Below are 26,041 nucleotides of genomic sequence, written 5' to 3' on the forward strand. Positions count from 1 at the left end.
ATGCCGCAGAGTCCCGCAGAGACAGGTGGGACTGCAGGGAGCGGATACAGCCCCCCCCCCCCCTCTCCAGGTTTAAGCTAATTTGTCTCTCGCTGTTAAGACTGAAAACAGGGAAGCTGCTGAAGGGCCTGTACCAAACACAGCTGACTGAATAGTGCACACAGACCTCTCCCACCGAGGACGTCTGCTGCTGAGAGACACGGGGTTTTGTCCAGGCGGCAACCTCCAGTTATGAAAAGTAAAGCGCCTTAAAGCTGCATTCTCTCTAGTGGCCATCAGGGGGCGACTCCTCTGGTCGTACAGAAGTCTATGAGAAAATGACTCTACGGAGAAATACGCTCAAGGCGTTCCCAAGATATCACAGGAATCTTTGGACACGAGGTCACAATCGGTTCATCCTTGATGTCCAAGTGGATGCTTGTGACAAAACACCTCAAATATTATATACAGTCTGTGGTTTCTGTCGCATCTTTTGCCGGCAAAGAGTTTCAGGTTCGGAGGAAGTAGAGCAGAGTTATTCTATGTCTCTTGTTTGATAGTTTTTTTTGCCAGTGGCGGTGCTGCTCCCCCCCCCCCCCCCCCCCCCCCCCCCTCCCTCTGTGTGTGGCCCCCTGCCACAACCTTTGCATCTGCTACCCACCTTTCTTCTCTCCTTCTCTCTCTCTCTCCTTTCCTTCCCCTCCGGGACAGATTAGAGGCAGCCTCCTGGATCTCATCACACACGAGCTACAACAAAACTTTTTGAAACTTCAAAGCTCCGATGTTACATTTCAGTCGGCTGAGAGAAGAAGCACCTCCGCCGCCGCCGCCACCACCACCTCCTCCTCCTCCTCCTCCACCTCCACCACCTCCGACGCCGCCGAGCTGCTGTTTCTAATCACTTATGCAGCTTTACGGATCTACAAACTAACTCCCTGTCTGTAATTTTTTCATTCTCTCTCCGTCTATCTCGGCTTCAAATTCATCGGCACATTTCCCTTCTCTCTCCCCTGCCCTCTTTTCTCTCTCTCTCTGTTTACCTCTCAGCGTCTGTGGAGCATTAACTTTTATCTTCTACCCCCCCCCAACCCTCCCTGTCCATTCTATAAGCCCTTTCTTTTTCATTCCTCTTTATTTTCTTTCATCCCCTCGTCCCGGTCGCCTTTGTGTGGATGCAGGGATGGTGTCGAGCAGATTATCAGCCAACTCACAACGGTCATTTATTCATTTCATTGTTCTCCAACCCCTCGGTGCTCAATAACCTTTTGTGTTTGTGTACATTTTGTGCCAATCGACTGCTTTTGTTTTGTTTTTTTTGTTTCCACGCTACGTTGCTCAGACGTTCCGTCTCCGAGCAGCGACACACACGCACACACACGCACACACACGCACACACACACACACACACGCACACACACACACACACACACACACACACGTTCAAACAAAGCAGAGTGCTTGTGTGATTTTCATGGAGATTCAATAAAGTATTGAGTCCTGGACCCCCCCCCCTACATCCCGGTCTCGGTCTCACCCGGCCACAGTGTGAGTGCACCGCATCGATTCACGGACCGCATGTGACAATCAAAAAAAAAAAAACGAGCCGGAGTCCATTCAGACTCTCCACTGGGCTCCGCTGCGGTGAAGTCTTTGCTTCCTGCACATGGCGGCGGCGGCCTCGCGTACAGAGCGGTACGCCCGGCAGACGGAGCCTGGGTGGTGGATCCCTGCCGGACGGCCCTGCAGGCTCTCACTGAAGGTATTTGTGAACTCAAGGATCCAGAAATGCCACGTTGTGCGCGTGAAATGCTTCGATAATTCCAGTTAACGGCAAAAAAGCTGTTTGTCTGATTGCTTGAATCGCGTTAGAGTTCATCAGCCGTCCATCTGGCTCATAGCGGTTTGGTTCCAAATGATCAGCTCAAAATTGCACTTGAAAAACAAAAAGATTATGTTTTGATATTGAAACGCGTGCAGACTGGAGGTTGTTTTTGTGCTTGATGACTTCCTTCTGGTTGCTCAGCGTTGTGCCTTTATCGAGGCCAGGATTTAACATGGAAACGGAGTATTTTAATACTTTTTGTGCCCAAACATCTGTTAATTCCCCCTCAGGCAGAATGCTTTTGCTACCTCGGGGGATGAAACGGCTGTAAACAAACGCTAAATATTTCAAAAAGCCAATCTTTGTCGAAAGCCGAGACGTCTGCGTTCGCTTCGTGCGCCCCGGCGTCATTTTTAGATTCCTTTTCGAGTAGAACTGCAGAGGAGGACAGTTTGGATCTCAGCATGAATGGAGATTTGAAAGCTGAGGAATAAATGTGTTATTCTGACGTGACGGCTGAAATGACTGTAATTCGACGCGTTCAGAAGAACACAACGCCGGCATTCTCCTCCACTTCCTCTGCACTGAAACATCCGTCAAGTCAAAGTGTAAAACTTCGGACTTTGACGTCTTGTGTTTTGACCTTTTTTCGCGATATTAAATCGTTTAACAAATCAGACGGGTCGTCTTAACCTTTTACAATGCTTGCTTGTGGATATCGCCGCCATGTGAGTTCAACGTGTGCTCTGCCCGCTTGACCTTTTTAATCTAATTTCCCCCGATTTTTTTTTTTTTTTACCTCATCTGACGCAACGATCCAGTTGGAAGTGCTAAGCGGGCTAATTTGAATGGATTTGTCGAAGGTTCTCATCGGCTGTGAACGATAACGGAGTAGCGGCGGCGTGTGAGGTGGATTGATCGTCTGATTAGCGCTCAGGCGTTAGGCTGGTAATAATTCAATATCTCATAAACAACATCATGCAAATGAACACGGATGGCGTGCGCCCTTGAACAGCTCTGGCAGTTCAAAGCGTCTTTTTTATTTTATTTTTAATTTTTTATACAATGGATTATGCAAATGAAGCAAACAGGAGCCGTATGTGGACGGTGTCAGGGTCAAAATTTGCAATCATACGAGTGCAGAAGTTTGTACATGAATTTCAATTTTTGAGTGAGCTTTAGTTGCAGAGATGTGGAGAGAAATATCACTGATTGCTGCTTTAAAATATAAAAGGGGCTTAAAGGGACAGTTCACCCCCAGAAATCTGGTGGTGAAATACTTGGTTAGGTTCAGGAAAAGGTTGTGGTTTGGGTTAAAGTATCAACGTACTGAAGTACGTAAGTTAGGTGACAAATACGTTGAGGTGGAGTTGTCCTTCTCGTAGGTATAGCTCCGATCGGCGTATGAATACAGCCTGATCACGCCTCACATTCGATATTACTCAACCTCCTCCCTGCTTCTGCTCTTGACATTCATTCGCTCTGAGTTATCGATCGTCAGCGAGATCTAATCAGTCCTCCCCGTGTCGTCATACCGAGGCCTGGCTGTGAAGGGGAGAGAAAACAATCACGCGATCTCATCCGCTCATCGCTTCCTCCCGTTCAATTCCTGAAGCAAAAGTAACATTTAACGTTCTTAATCTTCCATCCGTTCGCTGCTCTGCGACGCGTCGTCGTCCCGTCTTTCTCCTTTCCTTCGTCCTCCTTAAGAGGATCACGGCCGTGTCAGACCTCTGTATCCCAGCTCCTCCTCGGTGACATTCTGCCTTCCTCCTCCTCCTGTGAGAGACATGCTCCGAGTCGCTCTGAGCCGGAGTGGATACGACAGCCGGGGTCCTCGGGTGGAGGAGCGAGGCGGACTGAGTTTGTGTGTTTTATCTAAAGTGATCTGTAATTGTATGTTCTCTGACACAGTGATGGATAATCAATAGTTCTGTCTGTCTCGGTGGGAGTGCGGTGGGGGCCTGGAGTGGGGGGGTTAAGAGAGTAAAAGTCATGTTGTCCTCAAGGCCGGAGCCTTCGCTTCTTTTGTGCCTCCACGCCGGGGACAACCGGAAGCCTGGAGGGTTGTCCGTCCATCTAAATCCAATATCTTAGGATCGCCCGGAGGGAATTTCTTCAAATGTGGCACAATTTGCCACTTTGACTCAAGGATGAACCACAGACTGTGAATAAGAAGTGGACGTAGTCACCGTGACATCACCCATTGGTTTGTAGACTGCTGTTTTGAAGCCTTGCGTTCCGGCATTTTTTGCCATTGCCATCTTGGTTTTTGATCGTCGCCATCTTGGATGACCAGAAGTGACACGAGAGGGCGGAGCTAAGTACAACGGAACGCTGAATAAGAACTTTGTAGGAATTACGATTAACTTTCATGAAGTGAAAACACACTTTGAAAGGGTTAAAGTTGTAAGATAAAAACACGGACACTTCCCAGACGACCTGTCAATCATTGTGTAGCCCCGCCCCTAAAGCATCCCCTGCTTTATGGTCTGTTTGACTCTAAATGGACCATAATGTACTAAATGAACATCGTGCTGTATTGAAGAAGACTGTAAACTAGAGATTAAGACCATAAACTCATGTTTACAATGTTTACTGAGGGAATAAATCAAGAGAGAAGTAGAGTCATTTTAGACTAGACTTCTATACAACCAGAGGAGTCGCCCCCTGGTGGACACTAGAGAGAATGCAGCTTTAACACACTTGTGTACGCTAATTATGACAATTTTACACAATTGTCTAATAGGGTAAAATGATAAAGTGATGACATTTTGGACAGACATGGATGTGAACGGCAACATGACACAACCGTGAGGCGGAAACTCAACTTTTTCTTCGCAGTACTGCCTAAAAAGAGGAAGCCAAGGCGCTCGGCTTTGTTCTTCTTTGTGCTCTCAGGGTGCAGACTAGATGCACTTCTACAGCGACCAGCATCGTGAGCCATAATTGCCCTGCAGTTTAAAATCCAGGATTCAGCCTCCATCCACATGGCTGCATATACAAACTCTCCGTAGCTTCATTCCGATCCGCTGGCCTAAACCGAAGCAGACAGGGATTACACAGATGTGTGGATATGCGGATCCTCATGCTGGCATCATGAGTCACATTCACGTATGCATTGGCGTGCCGGCATTCGCCGACGCACACACACACACACACACACACACACACACACACACACACACACACAATCATACCCACAGATTTAGCCGGCGTTTCCCTCGTTAGTGTCCTGATGAGAGTTGGTGTGTTGTCGCGGACGTCCATTGTTTACTCCCGCTTCTGTGTCTGCGTGTTCCCGTGACACTGATGGCTTGTGAGAGCTAGACCTCAGCCCCAGTGTCTCATGTCAAAGTGGGTAATAGACCGCAATGCATCATGGGAAAAGCCCCCTGGGTTCCTGGGGTTTTATATTTATTTTTAGCCGCAACCAGAATTCTTCCCACCCCTCTCTGCTCTTTCAAAATGGAGTAATTTCATGGCTCGTTCCTGGGGTTAAGACCAGGTCTGGTGGAGTGGAAGATTTGTAAATAGCCTCTCGCTTCACCTCCAAACATCCAAACATACCACATATAGGACCAACAAATCTGGATCACTGGTGGATGTGGACATAGTGGGAGTTTTGCAGCGATGGGTCTGTTGGATGCTATATTTAGGACTTAAGTTTTAATGTATAACACAGGCATGAAATCACTGCATGATGAAGTTTCAACCCCCCCCTTGCAGATTACAGAGGAATGAGGAAAACTGGGAATTTTTTTTTTTTCCCTCTCCTCTTTCGCATAAAACTGCAAATAGAAATGTTATCTTTGATTTGAATAAGAAGTGCTCGGTGGGGAGGGAGTTGATGTCAATATCACGCTGCTGAAATAAACCGCCGCACCCTCTCCGTGATCCCTGAAATAGAGTGGATTAGTCTGAACACTTTCCTCAACCTCCTGCTGAGAGGATAGAAAGGCAAAGTCCCACCATGGGACCTCACTTCAGAACGAATGTGTACGGGAGACACATTTTTATCTTGTTTGAATTGTGCCATGATTAACACGTACGATGGTTCAGATTCAGAAGATTCTAATTTTTGCAAGTCAAGAAAGTCACATTTTGTCGTAAAACTGTGAAAATACGTAAATAGAAAGACTTCACGCCCGTAAGTTGCTAAAGTGACGGTAATATAACATTACGCTAAGTTAGCTCGCTAGCTAGCGAGCCAAGCTAACGGTTGGTGTTGGTGACGTTCATCATGTGAGACGAGAGATGTAGTTCACCGGTACTACGACACACTGAGACTTCCTTCACTTAAATATATGAGTAATTCATGGAACAATTCAAATGGGATCAAAATGAATGTTTACCCTACATTTCATATTTTAAATAAGGTCCCATGGGAGGGACCTCACCTCTCACATGCGCCCTGAAAAAAAAAAAAAAATCTAAATCCTGGAAAAAAGCCCAGTCAGCAAAAAAAAGAAAAATTCCACACGGACTAATTTAGATGCTCGCTTTTGGAGTCAAATCGGTAATGTCCAGTGATGCCATGTTAATCTACTGTGGGATTTGGCTCGGAACGACCTTCCAGGGTTCTGTACCCAACAGCTTAATTACCTTTTCAGGAGGGAATACCTCGGAGATTTAGAGGCCGCCCCGCGCGGCAGATATGCTGCTCAGTCAAGAGGAGGTGATATGAAGTTACACTTCACTGGGCTGAGTCGTATTGACCTACCTACCCTCTGCGCGCACGCACACACACACACACACACACACACACACACACACACACGCACGCACACACACACACACACACACACACACACACACACACACACACGCACACACACACACTGACATAAACACCTGTCCGACGCTCTGCCCTTGGTTTTGACACCTCTAACCACCAACAGTTCTCTCCTTCTCCCTCCACCGTTTCCCTCCGCCGCTACAGATTCCTGATCTTTGTAAAGAATCGCTTCTACATCACGTCTTCTTATTTACTCTTATTTACTGACTCAGGGGACATCACGCCACGCCTCCCCCTCCATCATCCTTTTGTCTCCTCGGGCCCCTTCCACGACTGGAGGTGATAAAAAGTCACCGGCAAGGGCAGCGAGAACGTGACGCGACAGCAGTTAGTGACAGATGTGGACCGAGGAGAGTCGGTGGTCGTCCCGGGCCGATCGAAAAGCATGATGAGACAGACACAGAGAGGAGACTGATAACAGGATGGCAATCACAGATCCATTTAGAGACGCAGCAACCTCTCATTCAGCCTCGTTTAGAATACATTCTCTCAAAGCTTGTGCGATCGTAAAAGCATCCGGCGGATGAAATGTCATTCTAAAAGAGACGGAAAAATTGGAAAGTATGAACGTTTCAATCAGTGGAGACGAAGTGAACGATAATCGTTCATTTATAGGAGATGATAATAAAGTCGTGACAGAAAGTCTTTGGTGCTTCGACTCGACGGGAAGAATTGTAATGGAGGAGAGTCTGCAAGAGTCCAGACGCTGTTTGGCTGATGAAATGATGAGGACTGGGCGGTGACGGGGTGATGGAGGGGAGCTCGGAGCAGCAGCATGATTGATTCATTTAAAGAGACAGTAGCAAGATGATGAGCTAACAGCGAAGGTGCGGCGCTGTGTTATTGGACGGATGCGACCAGCTGATGAGGCGATCGACATCCCCAAACATCCAGCTTTGCGTCGTCTGTCCAAAATGCTGTCACGTCTTTATTTTATCATATTACATATTCGTGTGAAATTGTCATAATTAGCACGAGTTCACAAGTGATGCCCTAAAACCACAGACTGTATATCAGAAGTGGACGATGAAGTGGACGATGGTCGCAGTCACGTCACCCGTTGATTCATTCATTTTGAATGAGGAGTGACGTAGAGACGCCCTAAATCATCCCCTCTTTATGGTCTGTTTGACTCTAAATGGAGCATAATGTACTAAATGAACATCATGCTGTATTGAAGAAGACTGGAAACTAGAGACTGAGACCATAAACTCATGTTTACAATGTTTACTGAGGGAATAAATCGAGAGAGAAGTAGAGTCAAACACAGTGACAGAATTGTCACGTATCACTTCCTCGAGGCTGTTCTCAGCAGACAGACCACAGCTCGTGACTCATTCCTCGCGGCTGTAGCGAAGTCCAACCCGTGTGCAAAACTTTATGTTATCAATCAATCAATTTATTTGTCCAACTCCAGAGAAACGCAACCTCCCCCCCCCTCCTCTGTCAGCTCCCTGAACTGGTGCATTATTCATCATGAGCACCAGCCGTCTTATTACCTCCCGCCGGAGTCTCTGCTCCACCAGACTCACCTGCTTGAGCGGAGTCTCAGCGAAACAAAGACCACCACAGCTCATTGTAATGTTGACAAACATAAACCATAAATGATTAATGCCACCAAATAATACACTTAAGCAGTTTATGCATATTTGTAATATGCACAAAGCGTTTTTACTGGAGCTGAGGTTTAGCACCTTAAAAACAACTCAATTTCCCGCGATAGTTTGATTTGCTCCCGGGACAGAAAAAAGTCTAATTTTCGGAAGAAATATGAATTTCTAGTTCCTGAGGTATCACATTCACGACGTGAGGTCACAAAGACCTTGATTTTTAACATTTGACCACTGAATTCTTCTCTGTTCTTCCTCAAATTTGAAGAAATTTGCTTTCTCTGGAAACGTATTAACCCTCTGAACCCAAAAGCAGTTTCGGGGCCGTTGTTTCGCTCTTGTCACATTTTTCCTCTCTGTTGGCTTTTGATTTTCACTTCAAATATAAAAGTCCTGCTCCTCTATGGAAACAGTGATATCATGGATAGAAGTAGAGAGAACTCAAACATGTCTTTTCTGCAGTTTATAATGCCAAAAATCATTCATGTTAATGTTTTTTACAAGATCAAACGGCTCTTTTGGGGCAATATTTTCAATGAGACATGGAGGATGAAGCTTAGTTTCTGTGTCTTTTTCTGACGGAACCGTTTGTCACACATGATGCGTTTAAGGACCCCCGGAAAGAGGAAAATCTGGCGATTATGAGAGTTTTGACAACTTCTGGCTGTGATAAACGGATTAGTTTTGGCGACTGTTTATAGGAAACATGCTTTACCATCCCGCCGGGATTAGTAGAAGAAACTCCCTCAACGTGTCAAAGTTCACGAGAACGGACCGGACGGACGGACAACCTAAAAACATGGTGCTTCCGTTCACACCTGTCAAACTTCAGGCCTAATCATGCATTAGAACAGTCTCCCGCTCAAGCTTGAGCTTCATTTAACCACGTTTTGGGTGATTCTACATCCTTGTGTCAGGAGGTCAAGTCGACCCGAGTCCATTGAAGCTCGAGAACCTTTTTTTTATGACCGCCGAAGGTCGAAAAAAAGGTCTGGCTATTGAGATGTCAGTGAAACCCGGGAAGTGATGATGCTGCACTTCCTCATCTACGAAGCGATGTCCATAAAGTGCAGGGTGGTCTCTGTCCGATAATTGGAAAGCGCCCGCCTTCAACAGCTTGTGAAATGAAGTTGTTTCGTGGTCTATTAACGCATCTCCCTGCCTCCTCTCTCTTTCACTTCTTTCACTTCACCACAGTTTGATCAGTTTACTGTCAGTGCGCATGGATCCAGTGCGCTCTCCCTCTCTCTCTCTCTCTCTTTCTCTCTCTCTTTTCGGGGAGATTGGCAGGTCTTTAGGGTCGCAAGGCGCTTAGCTTCCCACGTTCCTTCCTCCTGTCTCCTCCTTCCCCCTTAGTCTGACTGGCAGTAATTACATCAGGGCTGGGCTCGGCTTGTCCCGACGACCACAAAGACCTGACAACCAGACAGAAACAAAGAGAGAGAGAGAAAGAGAGAGAGAGAGAGAGAGAGATAGGAAAGAAGGGGAACATAAAAAGATACTGCTGCATGAGGAGACACAGAAGTAGCAGCATATAGAAACGTGGAAAGTGGCGTAAGAAGGGAGAGAAGGTTACACATCAGTGATTCCTGTCAGGCCTTTTCTTGTTTTTCATCTCCATCCTTTTTTTTTTATTCCTCCATCATGCCTAGTGTGAACTCTGCATTCACCGCTGACTTTGGGTTGAGAAAAAGTGCACCCCCCCCCCCACACTCCACTTATCTCAGCTGCAACCAGGAGCTTCCAACGAGCCACAGCTGTAATACAGCAGCTCTCAGTGGCCTGATCATTCTAAAGTGGGAACACAGATTAGCTAATCGTAGCGTAGCATCGGCCAGCTCATGACCAGAGTCCGACGACCACCCGGCTCTGCTCCATAGGCTCTCATTCAATGGTTTCAGATGTTCGGGCTGGTGTAGTGGATTTGGAGCTCGTCGTGGTTAAACGTTGTGTAATAGTGATACTAGTTACCTGGAGAGGTTGGAAGAAGACGTTTCTAAAACCTGTGGAGCTAACAGCAGAGCGTGCTAGCACATTAGCGTTAGCACTTCTATGCTACGGTAGAAGATATACTGAATGTAAACACATGCTTCCTTTGGTTTTAAGTGATTGTAACAGTGAATAAAGAGGAACAGTGTTGTTCCTTAGTTTCACTGTCTTCTGTCTGCATCTCCAGGTGATGTGTTGGTTCACTTTCACTCTGTAATCTGTAGCTTTAGCTTCTATCTTTATCTTTATCGTTTTCACTGATGAATCAGTTTGACATCCTGGATTCATCCTTCAAAACACACATATTGTAGACCCTTCTGTCAATTAAGTAAATTAGATGCTATTTCGTCAGGGAGTGCAGTTAGTGACAGTGTGGGCTCTGTGGTAACGTGGCTCTGACTGCTTGACGGAGTAGCAGAAGGGGGGGGCGGGGCTTAACGAATGGTCAATTGTCTAGGATGGCTTGTTGTTGGTGAAAGGAATGGTTGTTGGGTTTTACATCCAATTTTTGACAGTATGTCTCACTAGTTATATCTTCACGCCTATTTACCAGGTGTGGGATGATGAAAATAAAAAAGCAACATAACAAAGACACGCTGGAAAGACCTTATATAACTTATAAATTATATAACACATTCAAATAAATCCAATCTCTCCTTTTTGTTTTAAATCTGGTCCCCAGGGAGGAGGGAGGAAATGAAATTAAGAATTCATTCAGGAGATGAAATGAGGCTTTTCTCAAAGAATGCTCTGACATTGTTCTGCTCTTAAGAGACTTTTTTCCCCTCATATTTAAAAGTAATGAATGCAACATTTATTATTCCTTGTTCCACTTTTAGCCCCTTCATCAGTAATTCTGTCTCCTTCTCAATGATTGCTTTTACACACACACACACACACACACACACACACACACACACACACGAATCAGGGGATTTGAGAGTGAAATCCAGTTGACACACAACATGGGAGTGTGCTTCACATGCACTGCATTTACATAAGTAAAGAATTCTGTTATAACATGAACAAGCAGTGGCATATTATTCAAAGTATATTAATGCCTATGATGCAGTATTATACTTTATTATCTCCACTCGAACAATCGATTGTGTATGTGTGCGTGCATCCTTGAGTGAGTGAGTGTGCACCTCTGTGTCCGTCCACAGCTAATATCTTTATATATTCTGCTGCAGCAAACTGCATAATAGTTTGGGTGTCCAGTTATGGATGCATGGACCTCTCGTGGTTGCGGTGACTCACTCACACTTTCTCAAAACACATTTTGCTGCCTGTTATATATACTGCCATTGACCGCCAGTGACCCACCAATCACTACTCTGTGTCCAGAGACCCAGTGGGATGAAACAGTTTGCTTGCTTTTATTGTTTTGGACGGTGTGTTTTGCTAACAGCTAATTGCTAACGAGAACTACCAGTACACCTGCTGCTGAGTACCTCACCGCCACTTAGCTGCTGCCGCTACCTGTGGCAGACAGCTAAGTGAGTTTAGTTTTGTTTTTGGCAAGACTGCATGAAGTGTAGTATACGATGACTTTAAGCCGATTGACAGCATACATCACCGCTTGTTTTTGAGTTTGAATGAAGTGTGTTTTACGACGCTTTATATTATTCTAGTGTAAACATGATATACCAAATATCAGGCCCAAATCTAGCTGTGTGTCAGCCGGGTTTCTCTTGAGCCCTAAGAAACGGCTTTTATAATTCACATGGCGTTTAAAAATCAGGTTACTCCATAAAGCTGACTCCGTCATGCATTCTCTTGACCTTTCCCTGCCGCCTCTCCACTGTCTCCTCTCTGTTGGGTCTGGCCGACGTGCCGTCAGATCCTCTTTTATCATTCACATGACTAATACATCGGTGTCTCGGTATTCGTCCCCTTTCAAAATGAACCCACTGTCACAGACGACCGGCCGCACTACAGAAGCCTGTTCAACTTGATGCCGGAGATGCCCTGTGGCTCCTGCAGAGCTGTACTCTGAGCCTGCATTGACAACTTGTCTGCTCCGCTGTCTCACAGCTAACACCCTACTCCTGAGAGGAAAGGAAGGAAGGACAGACACAGAGAGAGAGAGAAAGAGAGAGAGAGAGAGAGAGAGAGAGAGAGAGAGAGAGAGAGAGAGGGAAGAATAAACAATATATAGTCATGATGTAGGATTACAATAATCATGGATTAATCTAGCAAGAGAGACACAATTCCCCAAAAAACAATCATGCGCTTCCTCTGTGAATATGCTCTCAACATAATTGGAGATCACAGTGGAGTAGCACTGGCTGCTGCCCACCACCATCCCCAAAACAGCCATCTGTCTGTACCTGCATGAGAGGCAGCATACAAAGCATGTCTTAGTCCATAGTCAATGTGTACGCAAGCCCCTTAATAACCAAAGACAATACAAAGTGAGTGCTTATCGGTGTTTTTTCCTCTGCTCTTCTTCCCCTCTCTCTCTGTCTCTCTCCTCTCAGCGGCGTCCAGCTTCAGCTTTTGCCGTGCCTCCCTGGAGCACACGGTGTCTGCTGAGGAGCTGAGCTACCAGCTGCCGCGTCGCGCCGGAGGCAGCAACCTGACCTGGCACGACGGCCGCGGCCAGAGGACGGCGGCGCACACGCGCACCGTCAAGCTGCTGCAGCAGCCCGGCACAGAGGGCATCCAGGTATACAGGCAAACAAAGACACAGCAAAAAAAGGGGGCCGGAGGCGGCGAGCAGCGAGCGTTTTCACTGCATGTGAATAACTTTCGCTCACGAAAAAAACCAGATTGAATGAGTCGTTCAGGCAACGAGGGATAGCCGAGAGTTGGTTCAGGTTGGACCGTAACAAACGTGGAAGGAGAAGGAAGACGTACTTGGTTTCACCAGTGAAGCAGTCTGCTGTGAAATGCTTGCACATGATCTGACACTGATTTTAGATATTTTTAGAGGGAATAAAATCCAGCCACTGGGCCATAACAGCAGCTTAAGAAAAGAAAACATTCTCTTTAGCACAATAAAACCTAAAGACTTCAAGAGATCTATTCTCATCACATTTTATAGTAGCTTGGGTTCAGTTCAGCCAATTCCACATATGAGTGTTTTAAGTTATTTTTGTCATATTTGTGTGTTAGTGTTTCACATTTTGTTCGTTTATAGTATTTTTCACAGCCATTTCTCTGACTAAATGGAATAAAATGGTCTTATGAACCATCAAAGGTTCGAGACACATGTCTGTTAAATAGATATGATGGAATTAAACTTTCATTTTTTTATTTCAATTATTCAATTTCTGCACATTAGGACATAACAAAGACTTTTATATTTTTAATATGGTGTTCATCTCAGGGCCAAGTTGTTGTAAGTTTATTGTGCGGTATAATTATCTCTTATGGTTCACTTGTATCATTTTGTATTGAATTACATGACAGTGGTAGATTAAATACTTTAATAAAGTAGTTTTTTTAAGTCGTTAAGTTAAGAAAATATAATTTCCCTTGAGGGGAGCTTTGCCATAATTTAATATCGTCCTGTGTGAATTAACTGGGAGCTCAAAGCTATTTATTTTTCAAGTAGTGTAATGAAGCGTCCCCGACTCGGGAGGGTAAAAAGTGCACATACTGTATGTACAGAGACAATATGTAACCATCAAGAGAGACAAGCGAGAGCGTTAAGTGTATCACCGTCAGTGTTGCATCTCTAGCTGTACCAGGAAGTCTAATGGTTTTACCTTGTACAAGATGTTGGCCGGTCTCACCTGAGCCTGTGCTTGAGACCGCCAGAGAGAAACTATAGTTATGCAACGGAGGAGTGCTACGAGAACTCTTACCGCACTGCTTGTGATGTAACAGTGCTTGTACAAGGGAGCACATACAGTAGAAAATGGACTCAGAAATAGCGCTGTATGTCCCATGTGTTTAAAAATCTAGTTTATTCCACATATGCATGTTTTTCCCCCCCAAAGCTTTAACAGAACTGAATGTCTGGTGAGGAATGTCTCAGCTGTAGAAATAGAATAGGAGTAGAACAAACATTAAACCGTTTTACGTAGTCATTTGACTAGTTCAAAAGAAAATGCGGACTGTTGTGAGTAGTTATGGTGACAACACACGTCTGTAGGGCCGTAGGTGTTGTTACAGAGATCATACGCAGCTCTATGGCTGGCTAGTTAGCCAGTTAGCTTGTCCTTCTCCGGAGCGGAGGGAAGTGAGGCACAGGGACCGCTAGACCCAGTCATTTTCTGTAACCAGTGTAGCATTAAAGCATGGTGGAAATAAGACGCTAGCTAACAAGCTACCTAGGTAACTGTCCAGCTAGCTAGCTTGTACTTCTTTAAAGAGGCGGTGAGTGAGGCGGAGGGACCGTTAGCACAGGGCATGCTAGCAAGCTAGCTAGTTTGCTAATTCCACCATGCTTTAATGCCACATAGAAAAAGAGCCAAATAAAGTGTGTCACTCATCTGGCGATAGCTATGTGTTTTCCTACGCCGTGAAGTGTGTGGATGAAGCACTAAGTTGTTAAATTGTACTCATTTACTCTCTACGCTTCGTAAAGGTAGTACTCAATAAGGTAGTATCACTATATGTCATGCATATAGTGATACTACACTATATGTTATAGCCACACATCACACCCACACTTGTTTTAGTTTGTACAGAAGTTAGCCCGTTACAGCAATTGCTAAAAAAATGGCCACCGGTCTGACCATTCTGCTGCATTGATTTGATTTTTTTTTTTGGCCTCCCCCTACTGCCTTTAAAGAAAGTTTGCCGGGCTGCACTGTGAGGCTGTGCGATGTACATATGCACTGCAAGATTGTTCAATAATTCATAAAAGACTGCCCCCTCAGCTATAACAGCTATAAAAGGCTTAATAAAAGACGAGTGGGAAGCTGTTTCCATGTGATTACGCAGAGACTGGATAATTAAACCTCCTCTATACCATGAGAAGGAAGGCTTATCATTTCCTCGTGGCAACAAGGCTCGTCATGCATTATTCAACAACTGGGAGAGCAGTCCAGCTCTATCTGATGCATCCACAACAATTTCCAGTGCACCTCTAGATTCAAGAATAGGCATGTGTATATACGTGTGTGTGTGTGTGTGTGTGTGTGTGTGTGTGTGTGTGTGTGTGTGCGGGGGTTGTGTAGATTGGCGTCCGTGCATCCAGTTCTCTCAGGAGTGATGATTAGATTATTCCCTCGTTGTGCACACATCAGCTGTAATGAGGAAGCCAGTTAAGTGAAACACAGCACAGCTTCTGTATGTACAGGTGGGACCTGGGTAATCTTCCTTATCTGTTTAACAAAGCTAATATAACACATTATGCACTCCTATGCAAACTCATGTGCACAGACACACACACACACACACACACACACACACACACACACACACACACACACACACACACACACACACACACACAAATATGTTGATGCAGACCAGTCAGTGGAGACAAGAGATAGAAACGCCCGAAACAACAGAAATCTTAGATAAATATTGTTGTTCACACATGCACAAGCATGGCTGACAAGATGCTCCCAAGTAGCAGATTTACCTGTACCCAAAGTACATACATATACATATATATATATATATATATATATATATATATATATATATATATATTATATGAGACACCTCTGCATATGTCAGCGGTGTCTGCAAGGTAAACGCTGTTAGTCCTGTCAGCACTTTTGCTGCAGTTAGCGCTGTTAGCTGCAAGACGCTGACTCAGTCGCCGCCACGTTGAGAGCCGTTGAGAGGCAACAGAATTGTTCCCAATCTCGTATTTTGCACCATTAATTTTGCGCAATAATAATGTCGACCCACACCTGCAGCCACCGAGTCCACGATGGCTTAAACGGTTTGTTAGACTCGAGGTTATGAACTCATTCGTGTTGTTACATGTACATTGCTGCAAGTGGACCTGTTTGCAGGCCTATCGGCTAATAGGATTTTTTTCCAAATAATGACTCATTGTGTACTTGGGCATCCTTGAATCGGCTGTTGTTTGGGAAGCCAGATGTGTGTGTGTGTGTGTGTGGGGGGGGGGGGGGGGGGGGGGGGGGGGGGCTCATTTAGCTGTCTGACACACAGCCTTAGATGAGACGGGGGAATAGGTGGAATAACAGAGACACCATGTAGGAAGTGAAAGCAGCCACATGTGCCTTCTCTCCCCCGTTATCAGAACCTGGTACAGGCAGCGATGGCCCCTACTCACTAATTTGCCAGAGAAAGGACCGGTCTGTGATTATTTTTCCCTCTTCGTTTTCAGAACACAGCGGCTGACCTTCTCAGCTGACACCGAGAGAGAAAACACACAAATACACCACACGAAGCATCCCAACTTGGACCGCTCCTTATCAGGACATGAATGAGAAATAAAGCCCGGATCTTTAGGGCGGCCGTCTCCAGTCGAGCTCATTATTTCAGCCACCAATCCACCGTTAGCTACTCACTGAAGGATGCTATTAAACTAATGTCAAACTTCGCTAAATGCGCACCGCTGCTGTGACGTCCACTTAATGTCGGCATGTTGTCCTGTTCCGCTCCGTTTCATACATTTATCGCAATCAACAACATGCATACGTTATATATAATCATACGTTTAACAGGCCACGATTCTAAATCATAAAAATCATGTTTGTTTTCTACTTGCTGCCTGATATTTGACACAATTGTTTTGCATCTTTTGGGCATTAGTGAGCTTTTAAAAGACATTTTTGTGACAAATAATTGTCTCGTAATGTTAGAGACCCCCAACATGTAGCTATATTGAGGCTTTCAGGGGGTCTGAAGTGTCAATCACAGTATTTCTCACACTGACCCTCCGTCTGTTCTGGGAGGATTTGTGTAAATGTGGGAGATGATCCACGGTAGAAGGTTCCGGCGTACAGCTGACCCCCCCCCCGCGGCTCATGTTACGATGCCAGATCAATCAGTCCACTCAAAGTTGGGCGGATTTAAAGGTCTGATCCCAGGGAAGTCCACTTGCTGTCGTCCAACCCTTCAAAGACAACGTGTTCCTTTTATCGCGTTGCAACTGTTTGCTCATCCACATCTCTGCCGGTTTGAATAGTTGCGATACGCATTTTTTCGTGTCATTTATTCGTCACGCCGCGGCCGCGAGAGGGACTTTAATGTGGCAGACCAGACAACCCTCGTATGCATGGTTCTTGTACGCGTCGACATGTCACACAGTCGTCATGTTAGTGACGATGCAAGTTTGAAAAGACACAGTAGAGAGAGCTGCCGGGCAGTGAGGCAGAGACGCTCGGGCCTGTATTGTCCTCGTCCCTCCGCTCGGTGATGTGTTGCTCTGTACCGAGACACATGTTTGACTCATGCTAAATAGAGAGCTTTGTGAAAAATCCCATCTGGCCCTTTGTCCTCCCCGCTGAGAGGAAGACATTCACAAAACCCCCCCGAGTCCCGAGGACGACCAAAGGCAGAGCTAACGGAGGCTGACAGTCCACACACACACACACACACACACACACACACACACACACACACACACACAAATAGACACACTTAGGAAAAAACGCTCACGCATCAACATGTTCGCAATCACAGCGACACATTCAAACACACACACATATGCACACAAGGCTAGACTGAGCGGTGGGAGACATGGGCGGGGGTGCTAAATGATGCAACAGAAAGCTGCCAGGGACAAAACGGGAGAGAGGGTGGGTGGGTGGGTGGGTGAGGTGAGGGGGGGGGGAATTCAGTGTTACTGAGAGGAGAGGAGAATGAAATGAGAGGAGTGAGAGGGAGATATGAAGAATCGTGTGTCAGGATCTGTCAGGGTCTTTGGCAGAAAAGCAGAGCGAGAGACGGATGAGAGAGAGAGAGAGAGAGCTGTTAGGGTCGGACAGCAGAGCATACGGAGAAAGATGGAGGAGTGTTTAGTAACCTGTGGAGAGACAAAGTGACAGCACAGAGAGGGGGGAGGCAGGTGTGTGAGATACGGCACACACATTACACTCCATGGATTCACTTTGCTAATTGGTGGAGCATCATTGATCCGCGTCAGAAGGACGGAACGAGTGACTTCCCCACGCTCCTCTGACTTTCGGCTAATCCCCCGATTCGTTCACACCGAGGGTGCTTTCACGCCAAAACAACCGTTTGCTTCGGTTAAAGCAAGCTCAGGTCCGTTTTTGCTCGGTAAAATCTGGTTCTGTTTGGGCTGCTGTCAGTCGGACCCTGGTGGGGGAACATAAGAACCGCCTGTAAAAGGTCTCTGGACTCTTTCTGGTGTGAAAGCAAACAAACCAACCACAGGATTGCAAACCACTAATAAATCCCTCTATTGATCTTATTGATCTGTGTTCATGGTCATGTATATAACGTTAGCGCGGGTCTTTTTCCCCATTGATTTCTAGGTCGGTCAAAAGCTGTTAAAACTGCTGTGCTTGAATCCGACTCTACTTTGTCAGTTCATTAAGTCCATTAAAAAGTGTGTGTCAGCGATCCCACCACAGACTTTATACAAGACGTGGACGCAGTCATCGTGGCGTCACCCGTTGGTTTATGGACATCGGTTCTGAAGCCTCGAGTCCGGCCGTCGCCATCTTGGATTACGGCTGTCGCCATGTTGTTTTTTTTGGCAACCATATACCATGTTTGTAATGCGGAGGAGTGACGTAGAGACACCGTATACGTCTCTGGTAGTAGCAGCAACCTGTCAATCACAGTGTAGCCCCGCCCCTAAATCATCCCCTGCTTTATGGTCTGTTTGACTCTAAATGGAGCATAATGTACTAAATGAACATCATGCTGTATTGAAGAAGACTGTAAACTAGAGATTGAGACCATAAACTCATGTTTACAATGTTTACTGAGGGAATAAATCAAGAGAGAAGTAGAGTCATTTTAGACTAGACTTCTATACAACCAGAGGAGTCGCCCCCTGGTGGACACTAGAGAGAATGCAGCTTTAACACATGAAGCATTGGCTTCAATCGGCAGAACCGGAGGTTGCCGTCTGGATCCCTCGGTAATACGCCTCGTGTCCATGCGCACTAATAATCTGTTATTTCTTTGTTAGCTTTGCGACAGTGATGTGAAAGGAATTTGACTTCCCCCCTCATGGGTCCTGATGATGACGAGTCACCTGTCAGTCTGTATTAACTTCATGTTTTCTCCTCTTGCTTTGTTTGTAAAAAAGTGTGAACAGGAACTGAAATGCAACAACGTATCAATTTTTTTTTGTCCCCCCTGAGAGGCAAAAAGTGTCTCTGTGTGCAGAAGTGAAGGCAGAAGAAAGATGGAAGGGAGGAAACAAGAGGGAGGGTGTCAGGCAGGCACAGGATAGAATTTATGAGGAGCAAGTAGAGTGGGGGATAAGAGACATGATAGAACAAAGTAAGCAGGGAAGGACAAATAAGCTGTTGGGAGGATACAAACAGAATGATCAATAGAGAAGTGCAGAGACCAAAGTCAAGAGCATGTGGATGAGAGGAAGCAGGAAGACGGGGAATAACACAGAGACAAATCTCCCCTCGTTGAAGATATTGAGACTCCTAAAAATAGCACATTAGTTTATTATAATTCATTTGTCCATTTTAAGTAATAGTATAAATGAAAGGCTCAATAACAAAGTCATATGAGAAGATTAATTCACTAAGTATTTCACGATCTTTTCTTAAACCTAACTAAGTCTTTCACAATCTTTTCTTAAACCAACTTAGTATTTCACAATCTTTTCTTAAACCTAACTTAGTATTTCACAATCTTTTCTTAAACCTAACTAAGTCTTTCACGATCTTTTCTTAAACCTAACTAAGTCTTTCACGATCTTTTCTTAAACCAACTTAGTATTTCACGATCTTTTCTTAAACCTAACTAAGTCTTTCACGATCTTTTCCTAAACCTAACTAAGTCTTTCACGATCTTTTCCTAAACCTAACTAAGTCTTTCACGATCTTTTCCTAAACCTAACTAAGTCTTTCACGATCTTTTCCTAAACCTAACTAAGTAGTTTTGTTGCATAAACTTAACTAAGTTTATGTTGAAGTTCATGTAACGAGCAGAAGTTGACACGTGCTGCTGGACCTTCGTAGGAAAAATGAAGAGTAACTTTTGGTAAGATATACGAACCGTCGTATGAGGATACGTTGAAAAACACATTTAACTGCATAAACCTTTATATTAGATTTTCTTGAGGGTAGCTTAACTGATACGGATGTAGGTCAGCCATGTATAAGCATTATGCTTCTGCCTTTTCAGTCATATTACATAGATTGTATGTAGGCTATATTTATAGTAAAAAAAACGGACTACTCTACATATCTATTATCATCCTCCTCTTCCTCTCCGTCCTCCTCCTCCTCTCATTACACTTCCGCTCCATATACAGCCTCCCTTCCAGCTCCATATCTCTCCCCCACCTCCCTCCCTTCCTGTGGGTAATGAATGAAGGAGCTCCTCCCGCTGGACAGAAGTAGGTCTCGGGAGGAGTTGGGGGCGGTGAACGGGGACGACACAGAACTGGCCAGAGGAGATACGGTCTGATGGATGGCCGGAGAAGAGCGGCGGAAGAAGAAGAAGAAGAAGAAGAAGAAGAAAAAAGTGAGGGAGGAAGAAGAGAGAAGGAGGGATGACGATTCCTTTCCGTCTGGCTTCTCGCTGATGATGAAGGCCATTACTCACACAAAAGAGCGCCGGTCTGCTCGCTCTCTTCTTGTTTGCTCCTTGTGCACCCTCTCTGTCTGACCCGTCATCTGTCTCTTTTTATTTTCAGTAGTTTTTAATGACAGTTAAATAAGTGTCAACCGTGAGTCGTGATATATTCAATAACTAAACCACATTTATTACAAATATCTGCATCTGTTCGCCAGAATCGTGACGGGCTCTAAATGATGCTTCAGTGGATCTTAAGTCCTTGATTTTATTGTTATCTCTGCCGGGTGAGACGGTGTACGCGTGTGTGAGTGTGCATCTCCGTGTCTGTCCGCGGCTTATCTCTCATTCCGCTGCAGCGAACTGCATAATATTTCGGGTGGCCGGTTATGGCGGCGTGCTCAAGGACCTCTCGTGGTTGCGGTGACGCACGCTTTCTCAAAGCCCCTATTTCATACCGCCATCGACTGCCTGCCGACGGTTTGAAGTCACATACTATCGTAGCTCCTCCATACTAATATTCAATCGGTATGTACGCCACACTACCTACTAAAAGAATGATTGATTATTGATGTTTTTTTACCAGTGGGCTGTTCACACTGAAGCATGCTCAAGGGACGGCCGTCTAAAGGCAAACCCCGACGGCGGCTACATCACTTAAAACGTCGCAGCAGATTTTCGATAAACCTTACTTTCACGCCTCAAAACATATTAAACCATAATAAAGTGACTTGAAGCCTCAATAAACGCCCATGAAGATGCAAATGCCATTGTCACTATTTAAGAGAAGTTTTTACAGATTGTCGGGTCATCTCTTGGGGAGTGTGTATTCAGTGTTTATTAAAATGTCTTTTCTCATACACACACAGGTCCCTGGATTATAATGAATCTGTCCGCTGAATCGTTACCTGCGCTATTAGTGGAGGTGTTGATTTACTGTATGCTATAATGTTAAGGGTTGTGGAGCCAGCAGGGAAATCTGCTCTCCTCTCCAGTCATAAGTGCAACATTACACATCGGCACAATAGTAATGGTTGTGTGTAAAACTGAGTTCAGGAGTGGCGGCTGGTGTGTGTGTGTGTTGCTGGGTATCCCGTTTCATTTTAGACACAACTTTACTAATCCTCTTCAATGTCAAAACTGTTTTTATTTTTATTTTGAGGGAGTGGATCTGGTCTGCTCTGCCTTTGTCAAGATTATAAGGAGTGATAAAGTTTGATGTCTTGGTTGTACACTATAGTGTGCATTTAGAATGTGTCCGTTTCGCACAACGTAATTGGTTGATGCCTCCATTTGTTGTGTGAAAGCTGCAAAAAAACAACAACAACCAGAAAAGAATTACGCCGTTTTTTTTAACAATTCAAAAGAATATCTTGACATGCAAATTGATTGCAGGAAAGAAACCGCCCCCCCTGGTGTGTAAAGGCCTTACATTTAGCATAATTAATGATTGATAACTAATGACGACTACAGAAACGATGGCCCTCAAAAGACGAGGCGACATTTTGACTCTGGTCCACATTCATTCATCGTCAAAAGAGAGACGGAGCGCCTTTCCACACCTCTCCCAACTCAATCTCAATTAATGACTGGGAGGGCGAGCCGTAAATTTGGGTTATTAAAATGGCCTCGGCGCTCCATTGAGTCGGGCTAGAAGTATGTGTGTAATTAGGAAATGAGCAAATACGCTGGAGTGGAGAAATGGAGTTGTTTTCAATTAAGGCCAACAAAGCAGAACGCACTTTAGCTGGTGGACCAGCCACGACTTGATAGGGCTGCTTGGTGCTTAAATTGACAGGAGGAGAACCCATTACAGCAGCAGGCGAAGATGTGAATATAGTTATGAACCTGTGTCCGTCACTTATTGTCATGCTTTGTGTCATTAACGAGGAGGAACATTAGATATTGAGCTAGAAGAGTGTGAGCATTTATGCGTGTATGACATTTCAGCATACATAATCCCATTAAATGTAGTCAGTTATGTGAGTGGAACGTTTGGCAGCAGTTCTGTGTTTTTCCCTGTTGAAAATCAGCCAAAGCCTTTGTTGTGGAGTTGGCTCAGTCAGAGCATGAATGAATGGATTAGATATGAGACTAAGTCACACAAGAGAGAGAGAGAGAGAGAGAGAGAGAGAGAGAGAGAGAGAGAGAGAGAGAGAGAGAGAGGTTGTGTTTCCTGCCCGTATGAACTGGTTGTGACTTTATTAACGTCCATTTTAATTCCTCGCACAAAGCCGTGATACACAAAGGGAAGCTTTACATCTTTCGGAGCAAGAAAGCGGCAATCTACGGGTCTAAAAAAATGAAGTGTCTTAAAGCTGCATTCTCTCTAGTGTCCACCAGGGGGCGACTCCTCTGGTTGTATAGAAGTCTAGTCTAAAATGACTCTACTTCTCTCTTGATTTATTCCCTCAGTAAACATTGTAAACATGAGTTTATGGTCTCAATCTCTAGTTTACAGTCTTCTTCAATACAGCATGATGTTCATTTAGTACATTATGCTCCATTTAGAGTCAAACAGACCAGAAAGCAGGGGATGCTTTAGGGGCGGGGCTACACGCTGATTGACAGATCTCTACCAGAGCGTTGTCTGGTTTTCGTCTCACAACTTTAACCCTTAAAAAATGTCTTATTCAGCGTTCAGTTGTACTGAGCTCAACCCTCTTGTGTCACTTCTGGTTGCAAAAAAAAACCAAGATGGCGACGGCGAAAAAGCCGAACTCAAGGCTTCAAAACGGCAGTCTATAAACTAATGACATCATAGTGACTACGTCCATTTTGTCAGTCATGGGGGTAAGAGGAAGGTATGTGACGACAGAGAGAGAAATTGAGTACGAGAGGAATAAAGACACGTAGATAAATATGACAGAATCTCACTAATGTGGAGTTGGCACCAAAAATAAAACTTACCACAGAAAAATGGACCACAGCAACCACGATATACAGCCAATGCTGGTAGAAATAATATATGGAACGTAATTACCACATCAAGATGCGTTGTTGACAGAGGGGTGAAGTGCCGCATTGTGCAGAATGTTAAAGAAAATATGGTGATAGCGCTTCTACACTTGTCTCTCTGAATGAGGGCTGAAAGGCAATAAAAAAAACTAAGTGCTCCTTTTAATCAAAAGAGCGACATCTGTTTGCCTTTAGATGCTTACAAGCTTTTACACTTTATGTTTGCTGTTAATTTAGGTTACATTTGTGCTCATTATGTGAAATGCCATTTAATGCCTTGCACTTAATCATGGGTTTTCATACCATTCTATCCCAAGCCTATTATTTATATATATATATATATATATATATATATATATATATATATATATATATATATATATATATATATATATATATATATATATATAATGTTATTCATTTATAAATCTTTTGCTCTGTGAAGCACTTTGGGCTGTGAGATTGTATGAAAAGGTGCCATACAAATAATGTTGAGTTGAAATTTAAATAATCTCTATATGGTAACGGGTCAGGGTTCTGGTTTCTGTTTCTGGAGTAGTATTGAACCCGGTCGGTCGCACGCGTCGTCTCCAAACTCAAACTCCAGACTTTCTACGTTGTGATTTTTACGAGACTACACCAGAAGGGATTTTATCGCAAACTGCATTGGAACACATCAGCCCAGCTAATTTCACATTAATGAGAAAATCCAGCATGTTTCATATATTTAAGAAAGCTAAAGCAATTATAAGGTGATTATCTGAAGGGGAAAAAAAGCAATAAAAAAAGCAACGCTTTAACTTAAGTCATATTGTACCACCAGGCAATTAAAATACAAATATACACCCACACACACACACACACACACACTGGCTCTGTGTTGCTAATACTGTACCAACACACATGCTACACTGCATCAATTAAAGGTGCAATGTACAGGATTCAGAGCCGGTTCGATCCCCAGCTAATTGGGCAAGACCCTTAACTCCAAAATGAATGGGTATGAATGAGTAGCTGGAGTCCTGATGGGCAGGTGGCACCTTACATCAGCGCATGAATGGGTGAATGATGAAATGTAGTGTCAAAGCGCTTTGAGTGGTCAGTTTTATGGGTTTTACGTTTGCTAGCGGCTAGCGTCACGGTGTGTGTTCGGCCCCGCTAGCGCCGTTAGCGCCGTTAGCTGCAAGCCGCCGGCTCAGCCGACACTTTTACCGTTAACGTTTTCTGCCTCTCGTGTGTTCCAGCTGCGTCCGGGCGAAGCCTTCACTGTGTATCACACCAGTCCGACTCTGTCCAGTCTGTCCAAACCCGTGGTGCTGTGGACTCAGCAGGACGTCTGCAAGTGGCTTAAGAAACACTGTCCCCACAACTACCTGACCTACGTAGAGGCCTTCTCCCACCACGCCATCACAGGTACAGTAAGACGCTGTAGCGCCACTGCAATCCTACACGTGTGATCGTGGTTATGTTGTTAAAAGTGCAAAGCTAATGTGCACCTTTGCAACTGTTCAAAGTGCAGAAATGGAGTTGTCTCGTAGTCGATCATGTCCACTGACCGCTGCTCCTTTTAATAAGCACAGCAGTGACGCTTCCGTAGACGAAGACATTGCGAAACCCAAATGCCATAAAAGGCTTACCGAATGTCACACAAAGTTGTATTTTTAGGTTCGTGGTTCCACGGCTTAGCTTTTCCAACCGGAAACAGGTTTACGCTCAAATCTCTTCCAAAAAGGAGATTTAAAAGGCATTCATCCGTGTGAGGTAACGGAAAAGGAGTGCGGCCTATTTTTGGAGAAGAAAAGGGGAGAGCTGCAGGAAAATAATGGTGGGTTATCGTGTATCGAGCTCAAACAACACCTCCACCCACCCACACACACACACACACACACACACACACACACACACACACACACTCACACAAGTGAAAAACCCAACAGACACACATGCACAGGTACGTGCAAACGTGCACACACTTATCCGCACGCGTTGACCGACCAGACGGCAGAGCGGTTTCTTCTTTAGCTTCTCGCAGATTGCTGTTCTGCTGCGGTGGGGTCAACCAACACTTGCTTACATCTGCACACACACACACACACACACACACACACACACACACACACACACACACACACACACACACTGTCTTCAGGGTTAACAATGCTGCCAGCGTCACAGTTACAGCAGCTCTGATCTGATCGTTTTTATTTATGTATTCTCTAACTGAGAGAGAGGGAGAGAGAGACAGAGGCTTAGATCCAATTATCA

At 44.9% G+C, this 26,041-nt stretch overlaps 1 protein-coding gene across 1 annotated transcript; it reads left to right on the forward strand.

The window, feature by feature from the left end:
* Nucleotides 1-25,189, forward strand: LOC137878820 (sterile alpha motif domain-containing protein 10-like; the record flags this gene model as incomplete). The annotated part of the gene is made up of 3 exons (XM_068719238.1): nt 1-25; nt 12,682-12,869; nt 25,021-25,189. Coding segments are annotated over exons 1-3 (382 nt in total), but the record flags the coding sequence as incomplete, so codon positions are not given.
* Nucleotides 25,190-26,041: the final 852 nt, after the last annotated feature.

This window comes from Cebidichthys violaceus, unplaced genomic scaffold (genome assembly GCF_023349555.1).
Source record: "Cebidichthys violaceus isolate CVI_PGR_0920_01 unplaced genomic scaffold, fCebVio1.0.p SCAF_239, whole genome shotgun sequence".
NCBI classification, from domain to species: Eukaryota; Metazoa; Chordata; class Actinopteri; order Perciformes; family Stichaeidae; genus Cebidichthys; species Cebidichthys violaceus.